At 38.1% G+C, this 22,079-nt stretch overlaps 3 protein-coding genes across 6 annotated transcripts; all 3 read left to right on the top strand.

Moving 5' to 3' along the window:
* Nucleotides 1–472: 472 nt before the first annotated feature.
* Nucleotides 473–4,780, top strand: LOC102696348 (chemerin-like receptor 1). Of its 3 annotated transcripts, XM_015366057.2 has the most exons (3): nt 473–583; nt 1,107–1,241; nt 1,351–4,780. In XM_015366057.2, exons 1-3 carry the CDS (start codon nt 578–580, stop codon nt 2,359–2,361), a joined length of 1,152 nt encoding a protein of 383 aa, XP_015221543.2. In that variant the 5' UTR covers nt 473–577; the 3' UTR covers nt 2,362–4,780. The 3 variants fall into 3 exon arrangements, with proteins under 3 accessions (XP_015221543.2, XP_006640407.3, XP_015221545.2); XM_006640344.3 differs by lacking the exon at nt 1,107–1,241; XM_015366059.2 differs by lacking the exon at nt 1,107–1,241 and having other exon boundaries at nt 1,492–4,780.
* A 2,750-nt stretch (nt 4,781–7,530) lies between these two features.
* On the top strand, nt 7,531–11,991 carry LOC102696538 (chemerin-like receptor 1). The gene is made up of 2 exons (XM_015366018.2): nt 7,531–7,908; nt 9,615–11,991. The coding sequence occupies exon 2, from the start codon at nt 9,631–9,633 to the stop codon at nt 10,693–10,695; it is 1,065 nt and encodes a 354-aa protein (XP_015221504.2). The 5' UTR covers nt 7,531–7,908; nt 9,615–9,630; the 3' UTR covers nt 10,696–11,991.
* Nucleotides 11,992–16,265: 4,274 nt separating this feature from the next.
* LOC102696733 (chemerin-like receptor 1) lies at nt 16,266–21,670 on the top strand. Of its 2 annotated transcripts, none has more exons than XM_015365970.2 (2): nt 16,266–16,383; nt 18,442–21,670. In XM_015365970.2, the coding sequence occupies exon 2, from the start codon at nt 18,477–18,479 to the stop codon at nt 19,527–19,529; it is 1,053 nt and encodes a 350-aa protein (XP_015221456.2). In that variant the 5' UTR covers nt 16,266–16,383; nt 18,442–18,476; the 3' UTR covers nt 19,530–21,670. The 2 variants fall into 2 exon arrangements, with proteins under 2 accessions (XP_015221456.2, XP_015221457.2); XM_015365971.2 differs by having other exon boundaries at nt 18,761–21,670.
* Nucleotides 21,671–22,079: the final 409 nt, after the last annotated feature.

Raw genomic sequence — 22,079 nt, forward strand, 5'->3', positions numbered from 1 at the left:
GGACAACAGAGACTTCTTCGAGGTACATTAAGACGTTTTCAAACACATAAAGATGAATCAAAAGTGATTAATCATTTTCTTATTAAAAGGCTGGCTAGAATATTTAAGTAGGCTGACCTATACATTCAATACAATGACATCAAACTGTAGAGCTACTACCACTGCGGGGAGCAGAAATTAGTTTGATTATTACAAACAGGACCTTATGTCATACACTTCTATTATACAAAAACCTTTATCTCGTGACCCTTTATATTTTGACATTGTGTCTGACTTACATTGTATATGAATAGTATATACAATAGGATTCTTCAATATGTCTAAATTTTCATTTTGTATCATTAATTATATTTGAACAACATCGAATAAGGAACCTACCTAAATTGGATACATGAGTATCAAAATTGTGTTCTTCTTTGTAAGCGTCATTTCGTTATTTTGACTTCCTTCTCGTAGTACAGGATATCGTCAAACGTCCTATCTGACTTTCACTCCTAACAATTTCAGAGCATTGAAGATTTCACAGACAAAACTGAATTGAAATTCTTTGGTTATACAACTGCACTGAGCATATTGTATGCTGGTAAGTTTATCTGGATTGATATGGATATTTTCATATGTTTGTCTTTAATTGTGTTCTTGGCATACTTCATGTAAACTTTAAAATTACAGTTCATATGCATTAAAAGGGAAAGAAAGAAGAAGCAAATGTAAGATCAAGTAAGGGGAGACCAAAATGTTTAGAACAGGGTTAGGTGCCTTTAGTAATATAAATAAAAAAAACAGTAAAAAGAAAAAAGCCAAAAAGAATGTGATTGATCAAATATTTGTGGTTTATATTTTGTTTATACCAGTAATAACACAGGCATCTCATTTTTTAAAAAAAAGAATATGCTGTCTTTTAAAAAATGGAGAAGCCTTGATATTTAGTATAAATAAATAAGAATATAATAAATAAAAGTATTTCCCAGAAACAAAAAAGAAATACTGATAACAAGCCATCATGATGTCAGGTTCAACTTTCATTATTATTTTTCTAGCACCACAGAAGAGCAAGAAAAAGTGGGGGAATTTGTCCAATTTTTTTTTTAATTTTGTTTGTACAGCTTTTCATTAACTCACAAGATGTTCCACTAGTGACTTCTTGCTATACTTTGAAGCTTAAGATCTGCAAGTGGCATGTCACTCAAGGATGCTACCATTTCCAGTTTGAGATATATTGGACAGATACAAACCTAGAGGTACTGTAGTGACTTTCCAAATAAGCAACAGTAGTTTATGTAGTTTGTGGTTAATATGTACAAAGCAACAGTGAATTTAGCATTGTATTTTTTTTTATATTTCTTTTAGATTACAAAAATGGATGACCCTGCAGATTATACTGATGGTTATACTGATGACTATCCCCTACCAGAAATGCCTGGTACAAATATTCCAATTGTAGATTCAGTAGCACCCGAACCCTTGAAAATAATAAATATATTCTTGCAGACAATAACCTGCGTACTGGGATTGTGCGGCAATGGTTTAGTGATCTGGATTACCGGCTTCAAGATGAAGAGAACAGTCAACACCACTTGGTTCCTCGGCTTGGCCATCGCTGACTTTGTGTTCTGTGTCTTCCTTCCATTCACCATCGTGAATGTAGCCAGAGACAAGGACTGGCTCTTCGACATTCACATGTGCAGGGCGCTCTCCTTCATCCTGTTGCTCAACATGTATGTCAGCGTCTTCCTCCTGACCGTCATCAGTGTGGACCGCTGTGCGGCGGTCGCCTTCCCCGTCTGGTCTCAGAACCACCGAACCGTGAGAGTGGCGTCCTTCGTGGTGCTGGTTGCGTGGGTTTCCTCTACTGTTCTGAGCCTCCCTTCGCTTCTTTTCCGGGATATTCAGCCCCTTCACAAGAAAGTCCTGTGCATATACAACTACAAGAACAGCTTGGGGCTCCCGGCTCATGAAATGGTTGTGTTCATGAGGTTCATTGTCGGTTTCCTTATTCCTTTCATGCTGATAGTTCTCTGCTACAGTATCATCGCCTGGAAGTTAAAGAGGAGGAATCTTGCCAAATCCTCCAGACCTCTCAAAATCATGGTGAGCATTATTGTGGCTTTTTTTATCTGCTGGGTGCCTTTTCATGGGGTACATATCCTCGAGATGTATTTTTGCGATGAAAGGCCCGTAACTTGCACGATTCTTGTTTCTGTTGCCTTTAATGTGGCCTCGGCCAACAGTTTTTTAAACCCTATTCTGTATGTTTTCATGGGCTCAGAATTCCAAGGTATACTCAGGCAGTCTATTTTCTTTCGGCTAAAGAAAGCACTGGCTGAGGATTCACAAATCACTGCAAGGAGCTCCATGTAAAAATCTTAGAACAGTGAACCATTGTAAAGGACAAACAGTGTGCAAAGACTGTATCCAGCAATTAAGTAAACTGTCAGTATTTTCTTCAAACGATTTTTACATTTGTATAAATAAAATGATATTCAGTATGGTAAGGTAGCTTATCAGGGATTTTCTGTTGTGTACCATATTACCTGATTATAATATAAAAACATATATCTGTTTCTGTTCTCCTATTTTTTACATGTGTCTTCCTTCCTTATACTGTACTTTTGTTGATCTTGGAGAGGTCAACCGACAGTATGATGTGACATGGTCTATGCCTCTCAGGAGTTTGAATACACAATTCAAATCCCTGGGTAAACTTTTCTGTTTCAGGACAAATCATTCTATTCCCTTCAACTGTCTGAATGTGGAATTCCCTCGGTTCTGGTTGGTTTGTTTTGTAGTACTTTTGGAGCAACAATCCAGAACACAACATTCCAAATTTAGACCAATTTTGCATCATTTTACCAAATTTGCCTTGATTTGATTTTTACCATTCTTAACTACAGTATGTATTTCTCATACAGTATATGACTTTTTCTACTTCAGTGCCACTCGTTTGATATTTAAGAGGTTTGTATCAGGAGCTGTTTCAGCATAGAGAGGCTACAAAGGAAAATTCAACAATTTTCCTTCACACTGGAGAGTGCCAACAGCCATATTGCCTTGCAACTGAAAACTGGCAACCCTCTGAAGCTATGGCCATGAGCCTGGTCAGTACCTGGGTGAGAGAATTATGGTCGCTGCTGGAAGAGGTGTTAGCGGGGCCAGTAGGGGGTGTTTACTCTGCAATCTGTGTGGGTTTGCCCCATTATAGTGACAGGGAGACCATACTGTAAAAAATGTTTCGTCCTTCGGATGAGATGTAAAACTGAGGTCCTGACTCTCTGTGGTCTTTAAAAATCCCAGGGCAATTCTTGAAAAGAGTAGGGGTGTTACCCTGGCATCAGGCCAAATTTCCCATTCACGGCCCCCTAATAATCCCCATCTATGAATTGGCTTAATCTGTTCTCGTCCCCACTGATACCTGATGTGTTGTAAGCGTTCTGTTGCATCATCTAGGTGGGGGTACACACTGGTGGTGGTGGAGGTGAGTCCCCACTTTGAGTGGAGTGTCCAGAAAAGTGTCTGTTATATGTTGTAAGTGAAAGATATTTTTATTATTTTATTATTATTATTATTAGATTAAATGATTAGATGTTCACATTAAATGATAACATTTGTGATATTTTTCCAGGATGAAAACCTTTTTGTCGCAAAAATGTTAAAACGTTTTACTAAGACAAAATGTGTATAGATCTGTCCCCATGTTGCTAAACTCACCTATTTTTGTCTGTTACTTATGGATTTATTCTCTAAGAATTTAACTGTTACTTTGCTGATATTAAATAGGGCACACATGTGTAACAGGAGCCGGTCCAGGCGAAGCGTAGTTCAGGACCCTATGCAGTCGGTATAATCCGGAAGTAAGTGGAGAAGGATGACGAGAATCAGGAGGGGTTGACAGACAGACAGGGGGGTGTGATGACAGTGATCCGGTGCTCGGGGGGCGTGGCGCAGGCAAACAAGTCCAAGGAGTCCAGGGGGGAAGTTCGAGGCGAAGTCCAAGGTCCAAAAGTGGGTGATCCATCTGTGACAAAACACACGGGGACAAAAAAAAAACAAACGGGACGGGATCCGGTACAGGGACAGGAAATAAAAACAGGATGACGAGACCAGACGTTCCGAGCCCCGGACTCAGATGGTCAGGATGCCGTGACGAAGCCGGTGCCGTCGTGTCGCTCCTGGACCCGCTGGTAGGCGGGCTCCCGGACGTCCATCTCCCAGTGCTGAGCCCAGAATAGCGAGAACGCCAGGCTTAAATAAGGAGGGGCAGGACTGAGTGCATGTAATGAGGTAATATAGAAGAGCCGGAGCGCCCTTAAGAGGAGGGATTACCATCGTGACACGTGTGATACATGTGATAAACTGCCAGGCTGTGTTCTTATCATATCTTATTATATATATTAGGATAAATTATATTCTAACAGAAGAAAAAATTAGAACACATGAAATGTGAAGTTAGTATCTTTTGGGCATTTAAACAAGATACTTTTTGCGTTTTAAATTAGTTAATTCTGGATCCCAAACGTGAGAGGGGGATTACTGAACATAATTACTGTGTATTATATTGCGCTGGATTCTGCAGTCCAAGATCACATCTAGCCTCTAGGTCGATTCTTAATCTCTGTGTACAATAATGTATTTGAAGGAAATCTATTTGTGCCATCTTAGTTACTGTGTTAATTGCAATTAAAATACTTGTAATGGTTATTAAATGTTTGTACTGTGCACACAGTTGATAAAGAGCCATTTATTTTTTTAAATAAATTGTTTGCAAAGCCTGTTTTGATCACTTTCTAGTAACCTCTCATTTTTTGAGTCTGTGTTCTCTATTATTTTATTTCATTCTTTTCCAATATTTATAGCTATGTTTGGAAATACGAATACAATGAGACTATCCCATACAGGATTGCAAGAGGAAGTGGACTTTTTCCCACCTGAAGGTGAAGATCTGTCTGGAGAAAGCCAAACGCTTACGTTTTCTCATCCCTGAACTTTGTTACAGACAGAAACAGGAGTTCGGGCGGAGGTAAAATTCAAATCTTGCACTTGTGCATCCCTGTGCATAAAAGCTCATTGGCCGAACACAGCTCTGCATGCAACACCCTTGTACCCCTCCCTCCACCCCAACATCACCATTGCAGCAGGTCTCCCTGGCTCATTCCTCGTAAGTGAGAAAGGATTGGACCAGCTGATTTCTCATCAACACTGTCATTTCCACAGACAGGTGAGTTAAATACAAAGCTATCCCCTTATTTTCAGCAGCTCATTTCACCATTATTAGAATTTGACCAAACAACTGAAATCCCGTTAAAGGCCAACAGTGCAATTCCTCGGGAATTGTGCTATGTTTCTAGTTCATTTTAGCATTCTAAACTTATAAGCTTTTATTTGTTAATAATTAGGTGTGCAGAATAAGGATAGTGCTCCAGAAATATAACAAGATGTTTGTTTGCTCAAATCTCAGATGGAGGCCTGCTCTTGTAACCTTAAGCAAGATACCTCCCTCAGATAGCTCCACTGCAATCTGTGCTGTCCAAACGAGTATCTTCCAGGTTGTCATTGTAAAAAGGAATTTGCCTGAACTGCCATGGTTCTGGTTACATGTGCCCACATGTTAAATGTGAAATGAGGAAATGTTACATTGAGATATTTATATGGGACTTCCAATGGCTGTGACTGTCAAATTCATGGAGGCAAGGTGGGGCTAAGAGTGCCATCACTTAATTATTGAACTATTAATTAAATATTTTCCAACTTAGAATACTCAATCGGTACATGCAATGCACAGGAAGTAAAAGAAGTGTGGTAAGCACAAATTCCTTGGGTCGCACATCCTTATCAGAGTCAGACTTATGTTGACACTGTGCGTGAAAGATATCTTGCTTAGCAACAAACCACAAAAGCACACAAACCCCAGATCAATTTTTCTAAGAAGCAGGATTCCAAATAGGATGGAATGCAAGATACTCTTACAATTAGGATACATTAAACTATGTAATCAAGGGGACACTAACTGCTGAAATCAGGGACTTCTCTGAACTGCAGCCCTTGAGAACCGGGGACCAGTTTCATAAGTCAAATTTCCCGTTCGTATTTCACTTGCATGAAGTAGCTGACCAGTGTTATGTCTGGGTGAGCCAGAGCTGGCAGATCTCGGTCTCCTTGGAAACTGTAAGCATCTGCATGAAGGCGCTCGGGGCTGTCTGGACTTAATTGGGCCAATTGTCCCAGCTGTCTTCCCGCTATTAAGGGGAGCTAATCCCATGCTTTGCCACTGATCCAGTGCTCTGTCATTGAGTGACATTCCGACCTGGGTAGTATTCACAGCGTCTCAGAAGGACACCTAGCCTGAATCCTGCTCAAGAGATTCTCCGTCTGTCTCCAACATGGTCTTCCCACCTGCACCCTGTCACTCTGAGCCGGGCACAGGACTGGCAGCTTGTTTTCCGAACCTCCTGCCTGCAAACTTCGAGGTGGCGCGGCCACCCTGCCTGCCTGGATCTGTCTTGATAGCCGCGCTCGCCTTCTTTCACTGCTCGGTCCTGTCTGCTACCACTCTCCGTCCTGTCCCAGCAACCTCCCTCAGCCTCTGCCTTCTGTCCTGCTCCGACTATCCCCTTCACCACTTGTCTGTCTCCGAGCTGTCACTGGGCTCTAGCAATTGGATTTTCGTCCTGTCAGCAGGACACGGTTTTCTCCATCTGCTTGCTCCATCATATCTCTCAACAAGGCAGAATCCAGATTTAATAATTAAGAGAATGGCTTCACAGGCCCACTGGGTCAGTGAGTGACACTTGTCCTGTTCACTTACCTACTGTATATTAGCGTTAGATACTCTAAAATTAGTGATAAGTAGGGACTGCAAACCTCCTGCAAAGCGTTTTTTCCAAACATCCCATTATTATATCCAGCTGCTCCCATTGGATTGACTCTATTCTGCTTCCTTTTCCTGTTTCATTATTTTTGTCTCTTGAAATACAATATTTGTGCATACAGTATACAAGTGATCGAAAGTCAAGCTCAAAAACTACAGTATACAACCTGTGATCACTATTCATGTTCATTTTTTTAGAGAAACAACATCCAGCATTTCTGAACCTCAGCTAAGAACTGGAAAATTCCATAGCATAATGCTTTGTAAAACATAAACTTTCACAAATAAAAAAAAACGTGATGTCTTCACACTTTTATGTTTAAAAAACTCTTCTGACAAGCTTCAGCATGTTTAGATAAGTATTCTACAGCCATGCTGTTCCCCCAGAACAGATATTCTGGATCAAAAAAGTCCTAATGTCAACAACAGGGAAAAAATGTGCTCCCTTAATTTTGTCGTTATTTTATAAAGTTTTGTAAGATACTAAGATGCAAATTAATGTGAGCAATAATGAGGTCAAGGTATTGTCAACCATTTAACGCCATTTTTTCTTTGCCTTCTTTCTTTGCTGGTATTATCAACATGGAGATTCACTTTCTGTGGATTTCATACTTTCAGTTTCGTTCTGAGCAGAATAATCTAATCGTCCCAATTGTAGGTGGGGAATACTGAGAAAAAGAGAATGCTGTCCACATTCCAGCTCAGTTAAAGCCAAAAACCATGTTTAGATTAGATTAAGTGCTAGTGTAGGATTTAAAGAGAAGGGACAACTTAATTTCTTCAAATTTCATCTGCACTTTGTTTCTTTTTAACATATTTCCTAGTTCAAGAGATTCCGAAAGGATATCTTCATACAATCTGTGATTGCTTTTTTGTGCAATCAGAGCCTTTTTTTCTTTCGAAGGAAAAGTCTATACACTTTCTCACATAGTTTTTTTTATCCCAGTGGAAACTGAAGACGGGGCAATTGAGCAATTAAAAAAACCAGTGCCAACCAGTGTTTAATACAGATTTAAACACATATTTTTATGTGATTTTGTCAGGTAAGATAAGACTTTTTTTTATTAATGGTGAACGCAGCAACAAACAGTTGCAGCAGGATAAAGGAAAAGTTAAGCATTATACTGTGTTCTTTAACGTTTGTGCGCAACACAAAACTTATTTCTTTCAGTCATTTATTTTGTGCAATTCAGCCATTTCTAACACATTTTTATGCTTATTGATTCTTTGATTATAACAAGGCAAATTTAAATTACATTGGTGATGTACTGGTGTCACAAACCGCACGCAGGCACAGTTGCATTCCCACGAGCAGCCGATCGCTCACCTTGTTTGTTTAAACTTCCACTCGTGCTTGAGGTTTTCTCAGCCTGAGCTACTATACGCATCCGGTTAGTGTCTTACTCCGACTTCTAGTTCGTGCCTGTGACCCTCTCAATTTCTGACCCACTAACCTTGCTCTAACGCACGATTTAGTTACGTTCGCCCTGGAATGAAGTTTTAACTCTTAGACTCTGCACGCGGTCTTTTCCCCTACCTTTCCCCTCGGAATACGTGATAGTAAGCAATTTGCGTAATAGCCCTTTGTTGCCAAGATGTGAGAAAGCTGCAAAAGATGATTGTTAAAAAAATGACATGAGCCATTCTGATACATTGCACCCTTTTAACAAAAGATGGATGTCTCTGCTGTTTGTGAATCCTGGTAACTTAGGTTAACTTTTACTAGCTGTTTTGCATCTATTGATTTTAAGATTAAGATCACTTTATTGGTCATACTGTATACACTTCCTTGTAGGAATTTGTTTTTGTTTTTTTGCATACTCCAACTTGCTCTCCATGAGATGCACAGACAGGGAGAGAAGCTTGGGGTCAGAGTGCAGGGTCAGCCATTTACATGGTGCCCTTGGAGTAGTTGGGGTGAAGGGCCTTGCTCAGGGGCCCAATGGAGTAGGATTTATCTGCCGGCTGCAGGATTTGAACCTGCAACCTTCTAGCCACAGGTGCAGATCCTTAACCACAGAGCCACCGCTCTGCCCGATTTTTGGATTATATAAGTCCATTGAAGTGGGTAGCACCTTAGAGCCTTGCAGCACTGGGGCCCTGGGTTCAATTCCAGACCTGGGGTGCTGTGTTCCAACTGATGTCTGTCTGGAATTAAGCACAGCACCCTACAGAGTATAATAGTAGCAATGCCTTTGATACAATGCAGTTACTATTTCTGTCTCTGGCTGATACATCATTAATACTTGCTGAGACAGTGGCAAGAGAGCAACAGTTTTTTAACAAGTTAAGAGCAGAGCTGAAGAGAGCATTTCTTATCAACAGAATGTTTAAAGTAAAACCTTTCTAAAACAAATGGTTAACTGCAAAAAACAGATGTTCAATCTCATTATTTAATAGCCCTTTAATTTAATTACCACTTACTGTAGGACAAAAGCTAGAAGACTGCAGTTGGACAGTAGAAAGACATACAATATTTGCCAATCGCAGTGAAAACAAGAAGGCATACAGTATGCAGTGTGTATGTCCTCATAGAATATTTAATTTAAATACTTAATATTTTGTCCTACAGATCTCTGTCCCTGTCACCATACTGGGGCCTTGGGCATTAGAATGTTTTAATGTGTACCATATTTGTACATGAGTATTTGTAGCTGATAGTTTTCATTTTTATGTATTTTTTTTCATGTGCCCTGTTTTCTGAGGTGTTTTATAGCTTGTATTATGTCTGATTTATGTTTTTACACAGACAAAGGAAATTGTCTATGATGACTTTACCACCATTTTCTTACGACTATGATTATGTCGCCAATGACAGTGAAACAAACAATAATCCATTCATTGACAACAGTCTTCCAGGAGAACTTAATGTAACGGAGAAGAAGGTACCTCTGAAGTATATGTACGCAGTCCTATACTCCATGGTCTTCCTGCTAGGAGTGTCTCTGAACATCTTAGTCATCTGTATGACATGCAAGATGAAGAAAACAACCAGTACCATCTGGTTCCTTGGCTTGGCTGTCACAGACTTCATATTCTGCCTCTTTTTGCCCTTTGCCATCATCTATGCACTATACGACTTCAATTGGGTCTTTGGGCTCATCATGTGCAAGCTGAATTCCTACGTCATGTTCATCAGCATGTTCTCCACTGCCTTGATTCTGACCTTGCTCAGCATTGACCGGTGCTTCTCAGCCATAGCTGATGGCTGTGTTCGAAAATGCTGCACAGCTCTGACAGCCACCAATATGGTCTGGGCCACGTGGTTTGCCTCTGCAATATTAAGCACTCCATCGCTGGCGCTACGTGACATTGCCAATAAATCTGGGAAAACAGTCTGTTATGACAACTATGGGTCTGGATTCTTGAACATCAACACCGTGGAAGGTGAAATTAGAGTTAAAACTGTTATTGCCACCAGATTTATTTTTGGTATAGTACTTCCTTTATTTATTATTTGTTTAGGCTCCTGTTTGGTATCATTCCTGAAGAACAGCTATAGGTTCAAGTCCTCCCGAACTTATCGAATTGTCCGTGTGATGATCTTCCTGTACTTCTTGTGCTGGGCACCCTATCATGTGTTCATGCTCATGGCTCTCAATGCTCCAACGTACATGCACAAAATATTTGCTTACGGGTTGCCCATTACTACAGTGCTGGCAGTAGCAAACAGCTGCATCAATCCAATCGTCTACATCTTCATGGGCAGCGACCTCAAGATGTCTTGGATGGAGGATGCGTTTCTCACAGGGGTGCAGGATAGCGGAGAAGAAAAAAGTGCAGAAGAAATGAAACCCTTAAAGAAAAATGACACTGAGGCACAGAAGTGATTCTGACTGATCCTTTTTACATTGCTAACTTGCGTTCAGCATATTACAGATAAACATGAATTCATCCTAAATATTTTCTAATATATAAAAGAGAGTGTTACTGGAGAAATCTAAATATTTCACCTTCTTTTTCAATTACTACAAGTCAGCCAGTAATTTTAAGATATAGAATTAAAGGTGAATTTTAGGTTTTCTAGTTGGTTTTCTTCAGAAGCTTTGCTTATAAAACAACCAGCAAGAAACTTTTTTGACAGGTAATGTAGTAATAGATTTAAAAATGAGGAGTTTTTTTTTGTGATTATCACTAAAAAGAAATGGCAAGCCGTGAATGTAGAATTGTTGTAAAGCTGGAGAAAATTTTGAAAACAATGTATGTTTTGTATGACTAATGTAATAACTGAGGCAGTGCTAGGCTATTTTCTAATCATCATTAATATGCATGTACTGTAATTAATCATGTAATCAATATTTAAATCACATGGAACAAAATCTTTAAAAACATAAAATCAAAAACTCAAAACAAATTCTTAAGTATATTATATAAAGTGTTTCAGTATATAGTCAATCACATCTCAATCTAATCAAATCGAACTGAATCGTTGCTGTGTAATTAATGGGTTTGAAATCTGCTGCATGTATTTCTACAAAAGTTGTGTACACCAGAATAATGTGCGTTCTCACAAATAACAGTAAGACTTAGGCAGAGCTTGTCCATTTCCACTAAACTGTTAATCACAAATGTATGTTACTGTATGTGCTTTTATTAACATCCTTTTTATCGAATGGAAAATGAATCTATCAACTAAAAGATGAATCACAGAAATTCTGGAATAAAATAATTATTAAATGCTAGACCACAAGCAACCAAAACAACCTTTAGCATTCAAATATCAGCTTTTTTTCTGATTATTGTTTTTCTCTGAAAAACCCGAAAAGTCATGCACCAAAATCATCATTCCAATTTGATTAACAGATTTGAATGGATTTATATAGTACTCACAAAGAGATTTACACTTGTGGCCTTCTGGTCTAAAAGGGTAAAAAAAGTAGCAAATTGTACCCCCTTATGTTTTTAATAATTATAACAATGATTTAAAAAAACTGAATGGTGGGCTCTAAATTTTCAAAGTGATACAATCATTTTCCTTTAATTGAGTAATAAAGGGAACAATTATTTGTACTGTGATTGCAACATTGTAATAAAATATATCACATTTTTATTGTATAACTTCTTTGTTTACTATTAAATACCATATTTTGTTTACATTTTCTCTAATAAAATTTGGGTCCTATGAACTTCAATGTCTTTGTTGTTGAATGATAGCTGCCTTTAAATTCTTAGCAATATTTAACTAAATGTATAAATATTTTTAAAATACATTTTAAAAAGAAAATAAATTTAAAGGGAACAGATTATGGGGAGTAGTTTCTAAGCAGAGCTGAGTCTCTTTCAAATCTTACCCAAACAACAGGGAAAAAAAACATCAATTTTCTAACCACTTATTCCAATTCAGGGTTGTGGGGGAGTCAGAGCCTATCCTGGCAGGCAAAGGGCACAAGGCAGGATACACCCTGGATCGGACACCAGGGCCAGTTTTCCCAGAGAAAACCCAGGAGTCAACAATGCGAACAACTGCACCACCATGCCAACTAAGTAAAAAGATGCACAACCTAAAAATATACTGATGGAAAAAAGAAACGCAACACCTCCTCCTCCACACTGTGGTCCTTCCATCTGCGTGGAACAGGCTGAAGAGTGACTCATCCATGAAGTGGACCTGATGCCACTGCTGACGAGTCCATCGCAGCCTCTGTCTGGCCCAAGCCAGTCGGGTGTGACGTTGAGGAGGTGTGAGCAGAGGGCCTCTGACAGGTTGCCTTGCTCTAAGGCCAGCAGCATTAAACCTCACTGTCCTGTCACTGATGTGGGCATTGTGTCTTCCGGCAGTTTCAGCAGCAGTACAGGTGGAAGATCTGAAATGATCTCTTAGATGGACTAGTCTGATGCGTTGGTCCTGCTCTTGTGTGGTCACTCGAGGGCAACTGCATCTTGGATGGTCATCTGTCCTGCCAGTCTGCTGAAACTTTCTCTGCAGTCTGGACACAGCGGAGTGTCTGGCAACGCTGGCACATGACATGCCTGCCTGCAGCATGCCAATGGCCCTCTCCCTTTCTTCTGGTGACATTCGAGGAATTATGGAATGCACAGAAAACTGAGTGGCTTTTTTCTTGCAAAGACCTCAGCTTGGAATTAAGGCCTTTTTAAAGGTGACCTGATCAGGCATTGTTCCACCTGGACCTCGTTGGGTAAAAGTTTACCTAACGAGCTTTCGTGTGATTGGCAAGTTGCAATGCCTCACAGCACAAGCTGTATTGCTGGTCAGAGGGCTTGAAACAAATTGAAAACTTTTTGTGAAAGTACACAAGCTATAAATATAGTATTCTATTTCCAGAAAATGTTGCGTTTTTTCCCATCAGTATAGTAGAGTAGAGTATATAGAGACATGTTGTATTTAACTTTGTTTGCTGACGATGACGTCAGACTTCAGTATGAAGATGTGAAGGGTTAAGCATGTGAACCCGACATGAAGATACTGGCAAAATTCCCAGAAACATACCAGGAAATGGCTGTTTGTGATACCGGTTGTGACTTCTACTAGTGACAAGAAAAGATTTACGATACCTAAAAAGGACAACTTGGCATTTGAATTTTGTGATAAAAGATTGTACAAAAACTGCAGAAAACAATGTTTCAGAGCTAGACCTTGACAGACCTTGATAGTTGTCTGGGCATCTCCTGACTGAAGAGTCATGGGTTCAAATACTAGGTGGGACGCTACTGTTGTACCCCTGAGCAAGGTACTGTACCTGACTCTCCCTGCTCCAGTAAATCCCAGCTGTATCCCAAATCCCCAATATATAATGTTGATGACAACAGTAGTATTTTGTTCGCAGAACGTAATGTTGTCCTGAGTGCATTTCTAACACTGCATGGGAAGGTTGGCTTGTTCTTTAATTTTGTGTGAACTACCTTAAAGTTGTCAAAAAATGTTATTTTTGGGAATGAACAGATGGGTTACAGTTGCACTTTGTGAGTCACGAACTACCAAAGAAGGAAGTTTCCAGAACATTCTCTGTTTACGCTGAAATGTGGCCATATTACTGTCTTGGATGTCTGAGTGAATTGTGAAGGGAACTATCTTAGCGGAGCTCCAGGATGGATTGACAACATTTTCAGATATTTTTTAAATAATAAAAGTTTTTATATGTCAACAGCTGCCATCCTACTGCAAAAGAATAGAGTTTTTCACTACATCCAATGTACAGAGTACAAGATGTATTCAAATGATAATACAGTACTTATATGGTGCACTTGAAAACACTGGTATATTCTCTCCTGATTCTCTTGGTAATGCTGTATGTTTGAATAACCTCCTAACACATAGGAGAACTACATATAATAAGTATGTAGTTCACCATTGTACTGTATGTATTGTGACATGTAACAAATTATTTGACAAAAGTATTTTGTCACATTTTGCACCAAACATTCCTATTTAATTATTGCCTTCATGTAAGTATCAATATGGAAACTCAATGTCATTGTACTCGAAAAATTAAAGAATTCTTCCAGCCCATAGCAACTAGGCAATTCAGACTTGAGAAGTGATTAATTATGATTCCTTTAATGGTATCTGTTACCCGTTGTCCCTGTGGATTGTTCTATGTAGGCAAAAACGCAAGGGAACTTAAAAATGTAAAGATCGGACCATTCCTGAACCATATCATTTTTTATAAAGAGATCTGTATAGTACTGATCTCTTTTTCTATTTGAAATTGTGACACAAAATAAAAGGCGAAGAGTATTGATATCTTTCTTAAATCTTGAGAAACATATTGGATTTAACTGGATTTACTGGAACCTTGATGCCTCTGGGTTTCAGTTTTAAATTAGATTTTATTACAGCATCTGTTTTTAACAACTGATCCTTGTGTATTACGCTTCTTTTTTTTATTTATTATTTATTTAAAATAAGTAAATACGTTTTCAGTCTTATAGTTATCTTTTCGCTTACACCAGTTGATTTATCTGTATCCTGTCTGGGGTGATTCAATTGTGTAAATGTTTACTAATAAACAGTTGCTATAGCAATTTTGTAAATTCATGATGAGCTTTTTATTAAAATAGATTTATATTTATAATTATGATATCTAATATTTTTGTGCTTGTTTTATTGTACAGTGCCCAATTGAATTTTTGATAGATTGATAATTAATAGTTCTCTGTCGCAAGTCTGTCATCTGAGTGACTGATCCCTTTTTTAAAAAAACACCCGCTTCTCCGGTCTGATGAAGGTTGGACACATCGGTTGAAATCATAGATGTTTTTTACACAATCTGTTTTGATTTAAACAACGTTTGGAAATCTAAAGAGAGTGTGGCCCTCGGTCTCCTCTGTGACTATTCTGTTTTTAAAAGCTCCTCAACTGTATTGTTGTTGATTTAATGCCTTCATGGGTTTTTTTTGCTGCCCATATTAAGAAATAAAGCTTTTATACTCGTAATATATGTCATTAGATTCGCAAAATTACATACAGCATTTAAAAGAGAGGCAATTACAAAGCAATATATCTCGTCCAAGAGATTGGGACAATTCTGTTTTTTTTTTTTAATTTACAGCTTTACAAAATTCATTATCCACCACCTCCTAATTGTGCTGTCAGCAGAATGACAGCAGCAGCAAAGAATTGCTCCAGCTTGTCTTACAGATGGCAACAGTTTTACAGGATAAACTAATGTGAAACCGAAGAAGCTATCAGTAAAGTGCTGAAATGTGCTGGCATAATTCTGAATAATTTATTAATTATAATGTATTTATTAATAATAACAGGTTTATGCATTCGACATGTTGCAACTTGAAGGTAACAATTGGTAAATTCTTTTTTTCTTCTTTACCTGAAATGCACAGTATACTGTACAGTTCAATTACTTATCTCTCTGTCTTCATATGTGTCACGCCCTCTGTAGCCAGAGGGCGCTCCTTCTCTGTCCTGTCTCTTGTTTCTGGTGCTTTCCTGTCCTTCCAGTGTCTCTCTCTCTGGGGCTATATATTTCTCGCTCAGCATTCTGTCATTCGGATGTCCTGAGACCCACCTAGCACCAGGTCACCCCATGTCCGCTGCCTGAGTTTTAAACCTAAACTCTTTGCACTAATGAGCCCAGGCTAATTAGTGCTATATATTTAAAAAGTAAATTAAAGCTATGTGTTCAGAATACACGTCACCTGCACAGCATCTTCAATTTTTGTAACTTTCTTTTCTTACATGGCTTTAAATTTTTTAAAAAAAGTTTTGGAGCATTGGAGTTATCTTTCTAGGCGTTATTCCCTAATATGTCAATGGCCTTATTAAGCCACATTTAACTTAAGTGGTGATACTAGCTTAACAGCTATGACACCCAAGCAACACTGGAGGGAGTAAAGAACACAGCACCCAGAATGGGGTCTTGGTTTTGGAGAAGTCAAACAATAGGTGGAGATTGTGGCTTAAAGTTATTGACCAAAGGCGATGCTTACACGGAAGTATGGTTTTGGTCATATTCTGTACACTAGTGCAATGTTGCCTGTGATCAGTCAGATGAGACTGGAGACTTGAGCATTTGCCTTTTGCTGTCAATTACAATCTTAAGGTAAGTTTTAACTTCTTACCTTTCTCTTTGTATCATCCCACTCTCCCTTCAGAAATGTAAATGTATGAAATCTAAACATATTTATGTCCATACAAAATGGATCAAATTCTGGAAAAATAGATATAAGCTTGTTTATAGGACAGTTTCATGAAATTGTAATATTATAAAAAGGTGATTCATTTTCGCTATTATTTATGACATGACAGCGCTTTTATGATGTGACAGTCTAACAAGAAATAAGACAAATGAATTAAATTAGATAAATGCTAATTGCAAATCTAGTATTTTTCATATTACATCTTACAAATTCTTTTGAAATGGTGATTCATTCTGAATTGACATTTAAAATCAGTTTAATCTCCAAGTGTGAGGATGTTTATTCACATGTACATCGCCACACTTGGAGTGAGTCCATAAAACCTGGCAATTATTATAATGGAAGAAGTTTGGTGAAATATCTGGCTTGGGATCCTGAAGGGAATTTCTTTCACATGAAAACAAAAACCTTTTTATGTCTTTCAGCAGCATTGTTGTATTTTAAAATTGATATTTTTCATTAAACATAAACGTGAGCAAGAAATAAATTGTTTACACCAAATTATTTTCAAAAACCTATTAAAACATTTTATTAATTTCTGGCCATTCATGTTTTCCCATACACTTTAAAAATATATATATTACATGATTGTTGAGAATGTTATTTAAAATTTCAGAAAATAAGTTTCATTCAGTTCACATACTGTACATCCAGATTTTTTAATTAATCAAACAGTATATATTCGGCTGATGTGTTTACGATGTCTTACATTTGCACCCATTTATACAGTTGAGTACAAGATTTTAGCAGAACAATTCTGATGAAGTACCTTACTCATGGATAAAACCGCAGTGTCTCATCTGGGGATTGATTCGAATTTAATTTAATTTCTTTAGCAATAAATCTAGAGCACTTCTCCATGGTGCTACTTTGCTGTTGTAGAAGTAGAATCAGAATAGAATTAAAGCATTTTACATTGGAAAGATTAAAGGAAAAGCCTTTGTCCTCCACTGCAATCATATTTAAAACTTTTTTGATGCAGTGATTGAAATATCTTTTCCGTCTTGGCCATACCAACCAGAATTCGTCTATAGTATTTCTGATATGTAAAATGTCAAGCAGCTGAATAACATGAAGAATCTTTCCTAAAGTTCAATTACAATACTACTGCGTGTATTGTAGGAGCTTGTGAATCCCTGTGAAAGGATGCAGACAACATGGTCATTGTAATCATGGTCTTCTTTATGGTTTCCTCAATGTAAATGGCAGATCCCTCTCTACAGCAAACGCAGTAAAAAAAAGAACAAGCACAATGCCCTTCAGGTGACTAGAGGGGACATGTACAGTATATGTGTCCTGCTGCAAATAGAGCAGAGAAGATCAAAGATCTCTCCAAGCCCAGAGCTGCCCATTTTATCTCTGCTGACACAGGCTTTCAAAGACTCCAAAACCAGAAACACGTTAGAAGCCAAAATTATCCGTAAGCTTGGTTCAGTCATTTTCCAAGCACTCAGTGACCAACATTTCTCTTTCTACACTCTCCATTTATTTAAATATTGACTCCTTCCCCACATTTCCTGGAATTCATGTGCCAGATTTCCATTTCTTTAGACCCCTTTTCACCTCCCTTACCTGTTCTCACTCCCTTCTTCGGCCTTTCCTACCCCACTCCTCGGCTTCAGATGTTTTCTCTCTTCCTCTCTCCCCTACACATCCAAATAGGCTCCACAGCAGAAATGTTGTGTTTTTCTACTTACAGTACTTTTCAACGTGTGATCGGGGATCCATAACCATCTACAGTAGCTATATATTATACACATAATGGCCACATTATTCACACTTTTAGGATATTTTATCTTTAATTTTGGCAATATTGAGATGACTGGTATATGTAATACATGTGTAATGCACGCACGTGCCCTGTTATGGACTTGCAAAGGGAGTTGTCCAGGGTTTGGCATTCAATGTTCTTACCATTAGAACTCATTATGCGTTTTTGTTTCATTGTCTTGTTTTCACAGAGAAAGAAGAAAAATTGTATTTTATTCTTGCAAGAATGGACCAAACCTATGACTATGACTACAATATTTCTAGTAGTGATAAGAGTTCTTATTATAACAGCACAGAAAAGACTTACTCAAAACCATATACTATGCAACAACCATCTGTAATGAATATCATGATCATTGTGATAAATTCCATAATTTTCATCCTGGGAGTGATTGGAAATGGTATAGTGATCTGTATAACTGGTTTCAAGATGAAGAGGACCATTAACACCACTTGGTTCCTCAGCTTGGCAGTCTCTGATTTCTTATTCTGTGTTTTTCTTCCGTTCAGTATTGTTCAAATGGCCAGTGACCAACATTGGCACTTTGGAAAGTTTATGTGCAAGTTCACCTCCTTCATAATGTTCCTGAACATGTTCAGCAGCATCTTCCTCCTGGTCATCATCAGCATTGACCGAAGTGTGTCAGTTTTCTACCCAGTATGGTCCCAAAATTACCGCACCACACGATTTGCTACTGTAGTGGTCCTCATTGCCTGGATTATCTCTGCTTTATTGAGCACACCCTCACTGATCTTCCGAGACACTGCAGTCAAATCTGAGAAGACACATTGTTTTAACAAATATGGCTCTGGTATGTCTAAAAAAAATCTTCATGGAGTGGTTGCTTTAACAAGATTCGTTTTTGGATTTGTCATTCCTTTTATTGTCATAGCCTTCTGCTACTCCATTATCATTATAAAACTGAAGAAAAACCGAATGGCAAAATCCTTGAAACCATTCAAGATCATGACTGCCATCATAGTGACTTTCTTTCTCTGCTGGTTACCCTATCACATTTTTATCATCCTGGAGATAAACCACTATAATTACAGCCCTGATATTTTCCTGAAGTGGATGAGTATGGCAGTTTCCCTTGCCTTTGCTAACAGCTGCCTCAATCCTATCCTTTATGTGTTCATGGGCAAAGACTTCAAGGAGAAGTTCAAGGTCTCCTTTCTGTCGAAAATCGAAAATGCTCTGAGTGAAGATGCGCGCACCACAACCAGACGGATTTCAAGGACAAGTTCAGCATTTGAAAGAGGTTCAACTCTTGTTTAAGACATGTGACTAACCTAGGAGTTGTAGCTCCTGCAGTACCTGTGAAACAGTGGGAGATCATTAATATATATGAAATAATAATTACGGTAAAAAAAGTAACATGGGCATGTTGTACACATTATGCATTCATGGCTTTTGTTTAAAATGGAAATGTTAACAAAATACAGGATTTTACTGACATGATACTAAGCTATTGGTTCTCAGACAACAGTCACATCAGAAAGAATCACTCTGCTTCAAGGGCTCAATAAGTATCGGAAATTATACTAATCTGTAAATGGTAAACATAAGTGTTCATACAGTATACAGGAAATCTCACATGATAAGAGCAGAGATACCAAAGCTTTCACAAAGGGTGGTAAACCCTACTAAAAAACAGCAAAACTTCACATTTCAACCAATGATATGGGGGAGGGAGAGGAGGTGTGAAACTGGAACACAAAAATTACTGTTGGACAGTTAAACATTAGAACTCTCTAAAATGTTCCCAGAGTACATATTCTGCATGAAAGGTGAGGATCTTGTGAATGACAATACAAGTACAGGTGTTCATGTTTCTTCTAGAAAAGTAAGACACTCATCAGCACAAATTAGTCTCGATGGGTGGAAGAATTCAGAAAGCTCGTCTGAGAAGAAAAAGTAAAACATAAGACTGTATTCAAATGACATCTGCACGAAAACTAAAGGGGATGTTCAGTGAAATATCTTCAGCATGTTTCTTCCTCATAAAAGTATTGTAACGCATACTGCCATCAGGGTGTGTAAGAGCCGGCTTACCAGAGAAGGTGACATAACCGCCCTTCCCTGTGATACCAGGACTGCAGCTACTGGCCTGTGGAGCGATCTCTCTTTAGCTCACCGGGCTGGGTCCCTGTTGAGTGACGCGGGAGTCCCGGGTTCGAGCCCTCGACGGTGGGGGGCCGACCTAATGCGGCAAGGGCTCCCGCCTGAACCCCCGTTGCGTTATAGTATTATAACATTTTTTGACCTGCAATATCATTTATCACATCTAAAGAAAGGCTCCAAAGACAAAAAATGGTGTTTTGTCTTGCATCTTTTACTTTTACTTTTACATTTAAAGATATGTACAAAAAACAGCCAAGACATATATTTCAGTATTGGCTTTTGTGGAGTTACTTTCCATGTTTGTTTTCATATTCCTGAGGTACTTCTGTAGTGTTATGGTATTGATTGAAGACTATCATGAATGAGGTTTTCCGTCTTCTGATAATCTAGATATCAGTATGTCAAGGACTACAGTAGTTCTATACCAGTGATAATTACCCTTGTATCTGCAGCCATAGTTTATTTTTGATCTACCCCCACCTCCTAATGACTTACAGTACTACTGTTTCCAGGACTTCGGCCTTACCTTTGAACAATACAGGACTGTGGTAGTTTATTGCTTATACTGTAATACTGCAGTGCAATATCAAAGGTCATCTGTATTGCAAAATTTAATTCTCAAAAACAAAGATTAAATGAGAAGTGAAAACAGCTGTAGTTTCCTAATTAATATATATGGACCTATAATGCATTATGTTAAAAAGGCTCAATTATTCAATGTGTTTATGCTTAAGTCAATACTGTGAAGTACTGAGTGTGCGTTCATGGTTAATATTTTAAGTTCTTTGATTTTATAAAGCACTTTAAACACGCTAATATCATAAATGTTAATGTTAATAAATCTTAAGTTACAGAACCAGTATGTTATTGGAACTGTGTGCAATTTTATTTACTTTTAACAAGTATGTTGTGCTGTAACAATGATGTTTTTGTGAGTTTAATGAATAAGATATGACCTACGTAATATTTTCATACATTAAAAGTATGTCGTTGTAATCATTTTTGTTCTCTGGACTGCTTATCATCTTATAAAATAGTTTCATAATATTATATTATTATCATACTGTAACACCCTGCAATAATTAGCTTAATGGCGTTCCGTAAAGGAGTAATGTTGATACAAATTACAATAGGTTAAAAATTTCTTCTGCCCAGTGGAATACCAGAAGCTTGTTGATTTTACACACATTTTCTGTAAACAAAACCTGTACTGGTTTTCTTGGTGGTTCACGAGACAGTAAATATGATAAAGTTCTGTCATATTTGTTTGTGCAGAATAAATAAGCTTTTTGGAATGTGTCAGATTCTTCTCAAATAAACATCGCTTCGGCAACTATCTATTTAATCTAAACTAAACTATCTGTGCAGGCACTCCTATTACGCCAGGGACTCTTGTCACAGGTCTGAAGATTAATTTCCTCTAAACCTTGAAAGTCCTCTGAACTTCTTTAAAAACTTAATTTAGTTAAAACAATGCAGCACGTGCATCCCAACATTATTGCTTCACTCTGACTTCCTAAATAATCATATGATTACCATTTAGTTATCTTTTCCGAAAGCATGACAGCTGCTGGATACATTGTGCAATGATTATGACGCCAGTGTATGTTTGCAAAATCTATGCACTGCGACAAATAAGTCAGACGGTTTTACAGTATCTCTCAAGATTGTTCGCCCATTCTACAGGTGTATTATCAAGATTGT

This window comes from Lepisosteus oculatus, chromosome 22 (assembly GCF_040954835.1).
Source record: "Lepisosteus oculatus isolate fLepOcu1 chromosome 22, fLepOcu1.hap2, whole genome shotgun sequence".
Lineage (NCBI taxonomy): Eukaryota > Metazoa > Chordata > Actinopteri > Semionotiformes > Lepisosteidae > Lepisosteus > Lepisosteus oculatus.

Coding starts and splice junctions, on each gene's coding strand:
- LOC102696348 (XM_015366057.2), top strand. Junction 1,242..1,350: donor GGACAGATACAAACCTAGAG/GTACTGTAGTGA, acceptor TATTTCTTTTAG/ATTACAAAAATGGATGACCC.
- LOC102696538 (XM_015366018.2), top strand. CDS start 9,631: ATGATGACTTTACCACCATTTTCTTACGACTATGATTATGTCGCCAAT.
- LOC102696733 (XM_015365970.2), top strand. CDS start 18,477: ATGGACCAAACCTATGACTATGACTACAATATTTCTAGTAGTGATAAG.